We start from the raw sequence: 14,428 nt of genomic DNA on the forward strand, positions 1-14,428 counted from the left end.
AGTTTCTAGAGGTTTCCATAAAAGGAGTCTAGAAGGAAAAAACATAGAGTTAAGTGATGAATGAATAAGTTAAGTTGCCAATGAGTTGCTATATTGAATGAGTGGGTTTATAAGTTTGAATAAGTTGTTAAAAGTTGAATTGGTACATCTAGACCTAAGGATAATTGATTCACCCTCCTCTCAATTATTCTATCATTCTAACATGATGAATTGTAATTGAAATATTTAGACAAACATTAAAAAGATAAATAGAGATTTTTCGTCATCCATACATTGAGTGTTTGTATAGGCCAAGAATGAGAATGAGATGATACCTAGTGAAAGGCATGACTTATATTTCTCATCTTCTTCAAAGGGTATTCTAGTTCTATGTGAGTCACACTAAGGGTTTGGGGTCCAAACAAACCAATCTAGGGTAACTCAATGCTTGAGGGTCTAGGTTATGGTGAGAAAGTAGGTAGGGTAACTCAAGTAGTTTCACCATATGATGAAACTCCTAAATATATAGCCTAAGTATCCTCTATAGGTTTTGTATTTTCCTCTCATGGGTGCTGCTTATTATTGGGAGTTACTTATTGGTTGTGGTTGGTACTTGTTTATGGTTATCACTCTTTCATTAGATATTGTTATTTTCATTATTAGTATTTGATTTGGAAGTTGGCATTCATTTGGTGGTTATTCTCCATTGGTTTTGGAGTTAGTATCTGGTTTTTGACTTGGTATGTGGTTTTGGTATTGGTTGATGGTTGTTTCCAACTTTTTTAAAAAATTGTTAGAGTAAATAATTAATTTAATTGTATTAATTAAATTAACTTTACTCCCTTCTTAAGATTTCAATTTTATGCACTTGCATTAGTCATTTAATAATTAAATTCCTTTTTATGTATTAGGGTTTCCTATTAAATTTTTTGATCTCCTTCTATACAGATTGATCTATTGTACTTTTTAAATTATTATTTTTGTTTGATAATATATTTATTGCATTTTCAAAGCCAAACCCTTGACTTCTCTTGTCTTTTTCTTCTCTATCACATGTTCTTGCATGCAAGTGTTCTACAAGATCTATGGATTTGTTGTTATCACATCCTACATGGTATCAGAGCCAAATCTACTATAAATTGTTTAGGTATATTGAAGAAAGCAAGAACAAGGGTTTGTTGGATCAAATCTCATATTTTTTGGGCATCTTTGTGGAAATAGGGGTTCTCTGAAATTTGGAGCACTTTGAGCAAAAATGGACCTCATTGTTGCCCTCATAGCATCCAAAAAACCCCAAACCCACATAAAGTACATTAGATTTGGACATTGAAGCTTGGACAAATAAATTTTTTTCAACAAGGTTGTATGACCTCTACACATAGATCAAGGCAATTTTATATCAATAAAGTTAATAAAAAATTAAAAATTTGAGTTTCAAAAACACAATGCATTATAAAAATGCACCACCACCACACTACCAGGGAGACACCCATGCCTCACTCCCATCAATGTGTTTTCCATTGTGGCACTCCACTGGTGCTCTACTCCTTCCCTATTGGCATTCCATCATGCCTTTGTTGCAATGTCTCTCTGTTGGTGATCTCGACCAAGCTACTGCCCACACACCACCAGGGGCCTCTCAGCTCAGTGGCCGGTCATATAAAGGGGAAAGGGGGATAATTTTTTTCTCTAAGGGGGTTTCAATTTTTTTTCTTTTCTTTCTAAAGGCCTTTTCCATTTCTTTGTGATATCTAGAGCATATGATATCATTTTTGAGAAAATCAGATAACGATAGAAAATTAATTCTAAGATGGATGCATTAGTGCATTTTTTTCTATTTTTTTCCAATACGGTTCCAATTTTTATTGTTGAAGTTTGATGATCCTTTTTGCATTTCGAAGGGCATAACTTGCTCAATTTTCTTCTGTTGTTTGATCTGAAAGAAGTGTTAGAAAGGTCTCTTTGAGCTCTCTTTAGAGACTCTATAATTTTCATTAGAAATTTTCAAAGGTACACATGATACTCAACTGAATTTATTTTTTCTCTTTACTTGTATATGCATTGTATCTAGCATCTAGGGTTCAATTTTTTTGCATTGTGGGGGGTGTTTTTTACCCTTGTTTATGTCATTTGCATTAGTAAACCATAACTAAATCAAAACAAATATATTCTAAAAAAAAAGGTTAAGACCTCTTATTTTCTAGAACTTTTGACTCCTCATAACTGTCACACATGGAAATCCCTAATGACATGGCTTCTTCGGTCAAGAGGGTTGTGCTCTTATTTAGATGTGGTTTAACTAGTTTTACAAAGGCCTTTTGAGGTCATGAAATACATGAAAAAGATGGATGAGGCAATGTGTTGATTTCTTTATACATATTAGATAGTATGTAGTTTCATCTTGATGGGTGTAATACCACTCTAGCTATGTGGACCAAGCTTAATGACTTGTTTGGTATAGTGAATGATTTCAAGACACTTCACATTGAGGCATAACTCACCTCTTTGTACTGACTTATTTTCCTTCCATTGAGGACTTCTTGATGAAGTTCAAACACCAAAGATCTTAAGTACAAGGTTGTGGAAAGATCAAGACTAAAACTAAGTATATTTACTTGATTCTTTCTAAGCATTGTGGGAACATTCAAATTTTTTCCTCTACCTTCCATTCCACCATGGATGCTTTGGGTAATAGATTTACTATGACATCTTTTGAGTTTTTTTGTGATTGTTTGACTTGAGAGAAAGCCAATATCTCTTAGTTTGATTCTCTCATAGGCTCACAGGCTCGTGCATTGGTAGCTTTGACATCTTCTCAAAAGAAGGAGAAGAAACAAAAGCCACATCCTATAGAGTCATATATTGATTCTAGCCCTCACCTCTCATTAGGCCCACCTCCCAATAAGGGAGATAAGTCAAATCCAGACAAATAGAAGTTTGGTTATTGTAATAAGACCAATCATGATGAGTCACATTTCTATAAGAAGAAGTTAGATGACTATGCCAAACAAGTTTTAGATTTGACAAATTTCCTTCAGAAAAGAAACAATGATATTCCTTCCACTTCTCATAGATCTTCTTCATCATCATCATTTCATTCAAATGGTAAAGAAATATGAAAGGGTCATGCATTATGTGTAACTAATGCTCTACATTCTTCTAGATGGTTACGTGATTTAGGTGCTTCACACCGTATGGAATTTTCTCAAGAAATTGTTCTCTTCTTTTGAGGCTTCTTCTACTCCACACATTTTGATGGGGAATACAACTATTATGATTGTATGTAGGAAAGGTAGATATTGACATTGATGATGGTATATTTCATGATGTATTATGTGTTCCATCCTTGTCCTCTAAGATTTTCTCTATTTATCAGATTACTTACAATGGGACAGGGAGGACAATTGAGTTCACACAAGATTCAATATAAATTAGAGACAGTGATTCAAGAAATATTATATCTATAGGGATCATCGGTCATTCTTCCTACTTGTACTCTTTCTCTAATTTTGGTCCACCATCAGAGAATCTATCTTTTTATCCACAAGAGCAAGTTAAGGTGAAGTCAGGTCACTTGAACTTATGTGATATTCCTAAGACTAGAGTTGTGACTTCTACACCTCCTCCTATTCAGATTCCATTTATTACATAGGATTTCTCTTTAACATTGCTTGACATTCCAACTCCATCCATCGAGCCACCCAATGTAGTTGTTGAGGGTATATCAAAGGACATTCATCTCCTCTTTGATGACAAATTCAACACACTCATTATCCCACCTCCATTGGAAATTCCATTTCAGATTCTCATGTATTTTATTTGGAGCATCAGTCGGGACTTCCAACTTCACCTCACATTGAGGGGTTCAATCTTCTTTGTCCATCACCATTGTTCCTTCTAGATTGGAGCTAGATTATTCTCATCAGTGAGACAAGAGTTCTACCATCCTCTATCACACGGGGTTTCATTGTATTTATGGTCTAAAGAGAGTCTCTTGAGACTTTTTTCTCAACATTCAATCTTTCTATCTCTTTTTAGAGTAGGGTTTTTCCAATGTGGTTTTCCATGTTTCTTTGTTTTGTATAGATTTGATTGTGATTGGGTACTTCATCAGGCCATATTGTCATGGCCCAAGTTTGCATTTAGTATTGTAGTTCCTTTGATTTCTTCTTGCATTGTTGCTCATCTTAAGAGGGGTGTTAGAGTAAAGTATTAATTTAATTTCATTAATTAAATTAAATTTACCGCCTTCTTAAGATTTCACTTTCGTGTACTTTCATTAGTCATTTTATAATTAAATTAATTATTAAATGTCTTTTTACTTATTAGGTTTTTTGATCTCCTTTTATAAGGATTGATCTATTGTACTATTTTAATTATTCTTTTTGTTTGATAATATATTTATTGTATTTTTAGAGCCAAACCCTTGCCTTCTTTTGTCTTTTTCTTCTCTGTGATAGGTTCTTGCATGGATTTTTTTACAAGATTTGTGGATTTGTTCTTATCAAATACTTTAGTTATCTTTTCCTTTAGTAGTTTACATGGTACCCTAGAGGTAGAGAGAGCTTTCAAGATTCCTTGTCTAGGATTTCATTTTTTGATTTGATATTCGTGTGTGGATGATATGTTATCTCCCTAACACAATGGGAGTGGGCCTAGTTAGGTTACCATGAGGTTGGGAGGTAGTGACTCTTACCATTGGGTTCCCCCATAAATTAGCACTAATACTGGATGCTTCATGGTTGTAGTCTAAGTACCATTCTTATTCTTTTCTATTGGAGACTTTCTATTTAGATGATGTGTTTGTTTATTCATGCATCTTTTACTTATATCTTGGGGTCTTTATGAGATGATCTATTGTATTCTATTATTTTTGTATTATCATTACATACCCTATGACATGTGCTGTATATGTTGTGTATTTGGATGTACTTCATTGTAGCAGGTGTGCTTATGTATTCATTGTGAGATTATGTATATGTTCTTTCATTATAGTTGTGGACATTGCACTTAATATTAAATATAATTATTAATAATAATTAAATGTGATTCAACATGAAAAAATCCTTGAGAAATGGAAATTGTGTTTGCATTCCTTAATTTGTATTTGATGTGCATTTGATATATTTCTTCCACATTGAAATCTTCATGTTGAATAAAATTTTCGGGGAAAAAATTATTCAATAAACATTGAACATTATAGGATAGGTTAACTTATCTCGAATTTTCTAGTAGAAAATTAAACTAAAAATGAAACTATTAAAATATTATACTTATGTATTCATGAAATTCTTAAAATATAATTGAAGTGAGATTTTATAAATTGAATAACCATAATTTTCATACAATAAAATATGATGTGTTCCTATGAATGGTATCTCTCGTTTGAGATTAATGGAGATGTCATTTCTAGAGCAACTGGTCTCTCCCTTGAATGCAAGAAATGATACAAACAGAATAGGGTTTTAGATGAAGCCCGTCTGAATAAATTCTTTCACCCTAGTGAAGTGTCAGTCTGATTACTTGGTGGGTTTGAACTTGAAGCCCTTCTGCCACTATTGGGTGAGGTATGTTAGGTTATCATGCATTACATTGTGCTAGAATGTCATTTTCCAATTTTTTACTACTATCATTTCCCCATCTTAAATCACTTTAGGAATAGGGACCTTATCTCCTTCCCCTTCCTTCTACTACATTCTACAGAGGACAATATTTTGAAAGTAAGGAAGAAATGAAAGGAGGGCAAGTCCTATACAGTGTTCCATCAAGTCTTCATGTTCTGCCTATACGATTTCAATAGGGCTCTCTATCCCCCTATACCCATTAATGTCCAAGTGCTTCAACCAAACCCGTCACCATCCATTTCTCCACAAATGTTTTTTGATATTGTCTCGACTATTGAAACTAAATCCCCAAATCATGTCCCTCCTACATTCTTCAACAAAATAAAATGGAGAAAGATGTTAGTGTCATTAAATAGGATGTAGTGTTCAAAGTGGGTAGGAGAAGATCCCTGAGGCTTAGAAAGGATTTGAAGCAAGGTAATCCAAAGGACAAATAAGAGTGCACCATTAGCTTGGACTCCACAAGTAGTGGAAAAAGTAAAAAGACCACCAAGAGGCATATAAGGAAGACAAACCATGGAAAATATGTTGAGAATGATAAGGATGACATTCCAAGTGAAGGTCATCAGATAGGGGGTGAATGTATGGATATCCAAGTGAGCCACATGTCCTCTCATGTTTTTGACAATTCCAAAGGTGATACCTACACTGTTCAAGTGACCAATACTAAGGGTGAGCACAAAGATCGAGATACTATTACCTCCCCTACTAGTCAAAATGATAAGGAAAAAACAAAATTAAAAGCGAAGGGAGTATTCCAGAGGTATCACCAGGAATTGGTATTCAAGTGTATTCTGAAGATAGGATTGTGCTGGAGGAGACTATCAAGAAGCTCATGAGGTGACAAGATAACTTAGATAAGAGGTTAGATGAAGTGGTCAATTTCAGAGTCAAGGTGATGCACTTGGCATCCACCACTCTTCACCTCCTGCATGCTGAGAAGGATGTGCTTGCCACCTCTAGTAGAGTTGACACCACAACCTCCCTGTACTGGCTCTTGGTGGATGATGTGAGAATTTTTAATTCTAAGAAAGGGGGTGCGATTAGAATGTGTTGTAACTTTTTTCTATTTTATAGCTTGTTATTCTAGTCTAGCTCCCATTTATAGCTTCTTTTAAATGTATTAAAAATCAATTTAAAATGAGCATGCTAGCATACAAATAATATAGTAATTAAAATTAATATCCAAATAAAATAATAAATAAGAAAAGAATAAAATGATAATGCACTAAAGGAATGTTCATAACTTGACAAACCACTACATTTAGAAATGAATTATATGCTTATGTAATATGTTCTCTAGGATAATATCACAATTAAAATAGTTTTGAATGAAAAAACTTTTATTATTATAAATAATGAATTTTTATTAAATTATTTATTTTATTTTATACATTAAAATGATGAATTTTCATAAGGGTCCACATTATTAGAGATTAATTATGTGTCCACTTAACACACAAGCTATGAAGTTTTGCAATGGGATGCCAAAGAGACCAATATTATGTTCATTTTAGATTAGTTTGAAGAAAAGAGTCTTCTAAACTAGCATAGACTCACCCATAGAATTTTGGAGGAAGAAGTGTGAAGTGGAATACCTAATTTGTCCATTATAGTGAAACATCACTGAAAGCAAACATTGGGTAATTATCTCTTTAAAAAATTGGTTAACAACTTATAGATAAGAAGGTTAATTATCTCTTTAGAATTTTGGTTAAATACCTATAATTAAGAATTTGAATGTATGAGTTTCGTAGTATGGAAGATAGATATAAGATTAAAATATCACCATCTCATGTTATATTCTCTTAGAAGAAAAACTATCTAGTTAACAAGTTCACATAATATTATAATTGCTTTGATTATAATGGAATTGTTAGAAATTTTAATTCTTTTAAAGAATTATAATTAGAGTTCACTAAATTTTAGATTGTATTTTTGCTAACTTAATTTTGTATAATTGTATTTATTTTATTTTTAAAGTATATTTTAAGGATGGGAAATGATGTATGTTGTCATTAATTTATATTTTGTTATAAAATGAAATATTACGTAAAAGTTAAGAAAAATGATTGACTTACAAATTAGTGAATATTGTCTATGCTACAACTTGGACAAAATGAAAAGGATTGAAGCCTCGTTAAGTACATTGAATTTTCACTACATTACAAACTACCTCAAATATGAAGAATACATTTACTACATTATTCTTATGAGTTTTCCATACTACCATATTCTTTTTTTTAAATTCTCTATAATTAACATAAAAGAAACTGGAATAAAAAAATCATGTAGAAGTTTTAGAGAGTTAATATTTTTCTATTCTCTATAATTAATATAAAAGAAACTGGAATAAAAAAATCATATAGAAGTTTTAGAGAGTTAATATTTCTCTATTTAGCAAAGGGACATACTAAAGGATCTAAAGAAGTCGTCGCCAAATTTCTTCAAACGATTGCACCTCCCTCAATTTGATGAAGGCTACGAACCCAAATAATCATAATATACTCAAAATTCCAATCACCCGGTGCTCGCGTGTTTAATGCAGAATTTAGTTGGAGCGTACCCCGCGCAAATGAATAAAAGTAAAATAAAAGTTAACATCAATGGGCCTAAATGACGGTCAAACAAAACTTGCATAGTGGGCAACGTCTAACCCAATTACAACCCTTGATGAGGGCCAAACTAAACCTTCATCACGTTAAATATCTCGCTGCATACGCCTATTGTCGAGGGCGCTTTTGAGAGTCTGAGAGAAATTCAACCACGCTGAGCACACACGGCTTCCGCCCAAATTTTCTCTCTTTCTCAGGAAATACACAATTCAAATTCTTCACTGCCATTGAATTGCTGAGCAATCGAGAAATGTCGATGGAGATCGAAGAAGTAGCAGAAGAGAGAGTTGCGGCAACGGCAAAGCATATTGTGAGATCTCTTGGCACCTCTGATAACGAGACAGAAGATATGCTCAGAATTCTGTCCAACTTTGATAGCCGCTTATCTTTCATGAACCCAACCGCGCAAGGAAAGAAAGATATGTTTTCGCTCAGTTTATCTGCAGCAGAAAATCTGATTTCCCGATGGGACATCAACGCCACAAACGAAATCTTGTTCCAGAGCGGCGCAGAAGAAGTGCGAGTGTACATGGAAACAATCCAAAATCTGCAGCGATTGATGCAGCATTTGTCCGACGGCGGAAACGCCTCCGCAGAGCTCATCCGCGTTCAGAGACTGATGAAGATTTCAATAGCTCGTATGGAGAAGGAGCTTTACAAAATTCTGTTAATTAACAGCGACGCGATCGATCCAGAGCGGTGGTCGTCGACCTTTCTTTCGCGCCGTTCTTTGAGCACAGAGGACAGCGTCTCCAGCTTCGTCCACTCCTCGGATAACGCCGACGGCAGCGGCCGTTCCACCGATAACAGTTCGTCAACAGACAGAATTTTAGAATTCGACGTGGTGCCGGTAGACGCTGTGGCGGATATGAGAAGCATAGCGAATCTGATGGCTAAGACAGGGTACGGGAGGGAATGCATTCGAGTCTTTGTTCTCAACAGAAAGTCCGTGGTGGAAGAAAGTTTGTACAATCTCGGCGTGGAGAAAGTGAAATTGAGCGATTTTCGGAAAATGAAATGGACATTGCTTGATGAAAAGATCAAAAATTGGATTTATGCGGCCAAAATCAGCATCCGAGTTTTGTTCGCAAGGGAGAAGCAGCTGTGCGATGATGTGTTTGAGGGGATGAATAAGATGAGAGATGCTTGCTTTGTGGAAATAGCAAAGGAGGCCACAACCAGGCTTTTCGCCTTTGCAGACGCCGTTGCCGCTACCAGCCGGACGCCAGAGAGGATCTTTAGGGTTCTTGACATTTATGAAACTCTAACGGATCTGAAACCCGAGCTTGAGGCCATTTATTGTCAAGATCTTTTCAGGAGCGTGCATGATCTCGGCGGGGAGATTCTTTATAGGCTGGGTGAGGCGGCGAAGGGGATGTTAGCAGAATTCGAGAAGGCGCTTGAGAAAGAGAATTCCAAGACCCGAATCGTAGGCGGCACGGTTCATCCTCTCACCAGATACGTCATGAATTTTCTCGCTTTTCTGTCTGATTACAGGGAGACTTTGATAAATATAACGACAGATGTGCCTGAGAAGTCAATAATGGAGCTCCCTGAGGAATTTGCAGTAAATGACGAGCTTCTCGGTGCTTCCGCCCTTTTGTCCGTCCGTCTGGGATGGAACATCTTCCTTCTGTTCTGCAAGCTCGACACAAGATCCGATTTTTACAAGGATGCAGCACTGTCGTATCTGTTTCTGATGAATAACCTTCATTACATAGTCCAGAAAGTGAAGGACTCGGAGCTGAGATATATGGTGGGGGATGAGTGGGTGAGAAAACAATGGAGTAGAGTGAGGCATTATGCGGTAAATTATGAGAGGGCCCTTTGGGGGAGAGTAATGTCCTGTTTAACCGAGGAGAGATCTTCTGCTTATGGCGGAGTTTCGTCTGGTTAGGGTTTGAAAGAGAGATTAAAGGATTTCAATTTGGCGATGGAGGAGGTGAAGAAAAGGCATGCTGGGTGGGTTGTGCCTGACGTCGTCCTGAGAGAAAAGCTCGCAGCTGCAATAATGGAGCAGTTGATGCCTGACTACGCTGCATTTCTGGAGAGATACAGGAACCGCTTTCAAAGCGATCTGTACATCAAATATACACCTGAAGAACTTCACGATTTTGTGTTGAATTTGTTCAAAGGCAGCCCCTCATCAGTGACCTCAACCAGATCTAGGTGACTTTCTTCATTGAAATTCCTATATTTGTAACTTCCATAGAGGAGGGGCCAAAATTTTTCAAGAGTTGATTATTTTATTAAATAGCATGTACATTGTAAATGTTGCTTAAATATAAGGAAGGAAAAAAGTTAATTATATGCGTGTGTGGGTCCAAGGAATGACTCGTGGCCATTATATTGGACACAACATGGTTGAATTTAAATTGATGTCAAATTATTTATTAATATAAATTTATAAAATTCTATATAAATCATGAATCTCTTTGAAGAATAAAATTGTATATAAATCATGAATCTCTTTGAAGAATATATATACAACAAATATATGCAGTGAATAAGTAAATTTGATTCAGACTTTATAGTCAATATATTAATATCAAAATATTCTTTCTAAAATACAAACACACAATCAAATGAAAGGTGTCATGATTAGATACATTTGACTATTGATATAACATTAATCATAATAATGTTAACAAATGCTCATTATCTCATATTTTAGCAAGTAATATCATGTATGCTAGCTTTGAAAAATACATACAATGCAACCACTAAACTAATGGCAATTCAAAAGATCATGGTGATAAAAGAAGGGCATATATGGTGCTATCACAAAATGTTCATATTGTGGTCAAAAAATTAACAATCCTATAGGATGATCACAATGAGAAAACAAGAAAGTACATGGTAGATATCATGAATCGTTCACAATGTTGTCCAAAAAACATTATTAGGACGATCATAATGTGGGATATTTTATAACAAATGCCTTGTGAAGATCTATGTGATCTATGTATTTGTGTTTCATTTCAAGGTGACGTTGCCTAGAGAAGAGCTTAGACATGGCCAATTTCTATATGATTTCGTAACTAGTAGATAATGGAAAAAGGAACATGACAACTAAGTGACATGAGCTTTGAATCATTAGACTTTGTGAGTCATTAATAAATTTAGTCAAGGAAGGTATTAAGAGACAATTGTGCCTTGAAAAAATGCCAGTCATGATATATTCTATGATTTACATTACTTCTACACAATTACCAACCGTTGATGTCAAAACTTAGGTTGTAAATTTTAGATAATAAATGGCTTTGCAAATAGAAATAACTCTATTAGTACGCACTCATATTCTATACAAATTAACATAATTGTTGGACAAACCACTTCAATTGTTTATGCTACAAAATGTCTTAGAAACATCTCCATAACACTAATAGAGCCAAAAAAATAAAATAGACATAAAATTAAGTCTCATAAAAGATGGGTTATATTGACTCATTCTATAGTGGAAAGATGATGTATGTGTAAAATAGTTAATATATTTTTCATATTAAAATATTACCAAAAATAATAAAAAGTTTTAACATGTTGTAATTCATATTTGTTCTATTATAATGTATGTAAATGATACATTGCTACTATAATCTGAAAATAAATATGAAATACCACAAATCAGGAATGTCAAAGAATGCACGATTGCAAGAATGTTTATAAACCTTCCATTTGGCAGCCAAAGAACTTTATGCTACCAACTGCCTTAGAAACATCTGTATAATTGTAGAAGAACAAAAATTCAAAATAAAAGACAAACATAAAATCAACAGACATATTGACCGAGTCCGGAGCAGAAAAATGATGTAACTAATAGTTGAAAGTATATTTTATTATTATTTATTATTCTCGTTTCAGCATAGCCCACGTACTGAATAATAATAATTAAACAGGTTAATATCAAACAAAACCTGCATCGCGGACAAAGTCGAACTCAATTATCATCGTTGAAGAACCTCAAATAAAACGTTCACTCCATTAAATATGTCGCTCCTTACGCGTATTGTGGAGGACACATTTGAGAGTTTGAGCGGCAGTGGGTCACGCTGAAGAGACACGGCTTCCACCGAAATTCTCTCTGTTCGCAGATATAGAATTCAAAATTCTCCCCTTGATATTGAATTTCTGAACAATCGAGATATTTCAACGGAGATCGAAGAAAGAGTTGCGGCAACGACAAAGCGTATTGTAAGATCTCTTCGCAGCTCCGAAAACCAGGACAAAGATATGGAAAGAGTTCTGTCCGATTTCCGCAGCCGGTTATCTATGATGAGCCCAAGCGAGCAAGGAAGGACGAATTTATATTCAGACAGTTTATCCGCGGCAGAGAATCTGATTTCCAGATGGGATATTAACGCTACAAACGAAATCCTGTTCCAGAGCGGAGCAGAAGGGTTGCGAGTGTACATGAAAACAGTCGAAAATCTGCAAAGCTTCATGAACCATTTCTCCGCCCGTGGCAACACCTCCGCAGAGCTCATCCGCGCTCAGCGACTGATGAAGATTTCGATGGCTCGTCTGGAGAAGGAGCTTTACAAAATTCTGTTAACTAACAGCGACGCCATTGATCCTGACCGGTGGTCGTCGATTTGTGCGTCGCGCCGTACTTCGAGCACAGAGGACAGCGTGAGCGTCTCTTGTTCTATCCGCTCATCTGACAACGAAGACGGCAGCGGCCATTTCACCGAAAACAGTTCGTCAACAGACAGAAATATTGAATTCGACATGTTGCCCTTGGAAGCCGTGGCGGATATGAGAAGCATAGCGGAGCTCATGGCGAAGGCAGGGTACGGAAGGGAATGCGTTAGAGTCTTCGTTCTCAACAGAAAGTCCGTGGTGGGAGAAAGTCTGTACAATCTCGGCGTGGAGAAGGTGAAATTGAGCGAAGTTCGGAAAATGAAATGGACATTACTGGATGAAAAGATCAAGAAATGGATTTACGCGGCCAAAATCAGCATCCGAGTTGTGTTCGCGAGAGAGAAGCAGCTGTGCGATGATGTGTTTGAGGGGATGAATACGATGAAAGATGGATGCTTTGCGGAAATCGCGAAGGAAGCCACAACCAGACTTCTCGCCTTTGCAGAAGCCGTTGCCGCTACAAGCCGGGCTCCTGAAAGGATCTTTAGGGTTCTTGACATTTACGAAACCCTAATGGACCTGAAACCTGAGATGGAGGCCATTTACTATCAAGACCAATGCAGAAGCGTGCATGATCTCGCCGGCGAGATTCTTTCCCGGCTGGGTGAGGCGGCGACGGTGATGTTAGCAGAATTTGAGAAGGCGCTTGAGAAAGAGAATTCCAAAACCCCAATCGTAGGCGGCACTGTTCATCCTCTTACCAGATACGTCATGAATTTTCTCGCTTTTCTGTCTGTTTACAGGGAAACTTTGATAAATATAACGGCAGATGCGCCTGAGCAGCCAATAATGGCGCTCCCTGAGGAATTCGCGGTAGATGATGAACTTCTCGGTCCTTCCGCCTCTTTGTCCGTCCGTCTGGGATGGAACATCTTCCTTGTTTTCTGCAAGCTCGACACAAGATCCGATTTTTACAAAGATGCAGCTCTGTCGTATCTGTTTTTGATGAATAATCTTCATTACATAGTCCAGAAAGTGAAGGACTCGGAGCTGAGATATATGTCGAGCCTATCAACCGCACTAAGCCTAGATCCTCATAAATATGTTTACATTTGTTGCCCTAAATGCTTTGTTTTTACGCATCCTTTCAATTATTTGCAGAAAATCTCCTATATATTTGTTACCCTAAATGCATATTTGTTGCCTCTAAATGCTCTGATTTTACACTTCTTTTTAATCACAATTGCTTATAGTTATATTTACAGTAAATTATTATATATTCGATGTCCTAAATGTTTTGTTTTTGAACTTCTTTTGAATTAGATTTCCTTTCAAATCTTTATAGTACATCATTATTTTTTTGTTCTCTTTAATATTATGTTTTTACAGTTTCTTCTAATTATACTTTCAATTCATTTTCATTTTATATTTACTGTAGATTATCACACACACACATGTATATATATATATATATATATATATATATATATATATATATATATATGTGTGTGTGTGTGTACACAAACACACATTGTTATTCGAAATGATTTGTTTTTTATAGTTTCTTTCAATCATACATACAGTTCCTTTCAATTATATTTAATATAAATTATTAGATATTTATTAGTC

The 14,428-nt window shown here is 35.6% G+C and overlaps 2 protein-coding genes across 2 annotated transcripts in view; both read left to right on the top strand.

Moving 5' to 3' along the window:
• The first annotated feature begins 8,376 nt into the window (after positions 1–8,376).
• LOC149577441 (exocyst complex component EXO70H1-like) lies at positions 8,377–10,432 on the top strand. The gene has a single exon (XM_089786937.1). It carries the CDS (start codon positions 8,469–8,471, stop codon positions 10,113–10,115), a length of 1,647 nt encoding a protein of 548 aa, XP_089643063.1. The 5' UTR covers positions 8,377–8,468; the 3' UTR covers positions 10,116–10,432.
• Positions 10,433–12,388: 1,956 nt separating this feature from the next.
• Positions 12,389–14,428, top strand: part of LOC149577442 (exocyst complex component EXO70H1-like) — a 55,158-nt gene continuing 53,118 nt past the window's right edge. The window contains exon 1 of the mRNA XM_089796442.1: positions 12,389–13,903. Within this exon, the coding sequence (XP_089652568.1) occupies positions 12,449–13,903 (1,455 nt within the window). The 5' untranslated portion in view covers positions 12,389–12,448. The remainder of the gene's footprint in view (positions 13,904–14,428) is intronic.

The sequence above is a fragment of the Cupressus sempervirens genome, chromosome 1 (assembly GCF_028749045.1).
Source record: "Cupressus sempervirens isolate cs-2001-9-10 chromosome 1, ASM2874904v1, whole genome shotgun sequence".
NCBI classification, from domain to species: Eukaryota; Viridiplantae; Streptophyta; class Pinopsida; order Cupressales; family Cupressaceae; genus Cupressus; species Cupressus sempervirens.

What these genes read in the sequence shown, in the direction of transcription:
- LOC149577441 (XM_089786937.1), top strand. Translation starts at nt 8,469, where the DNA reads ATGTCGATGGAGATCGAAGAAGTAGCAGAAGAGAGAGTTGCGGCAACG.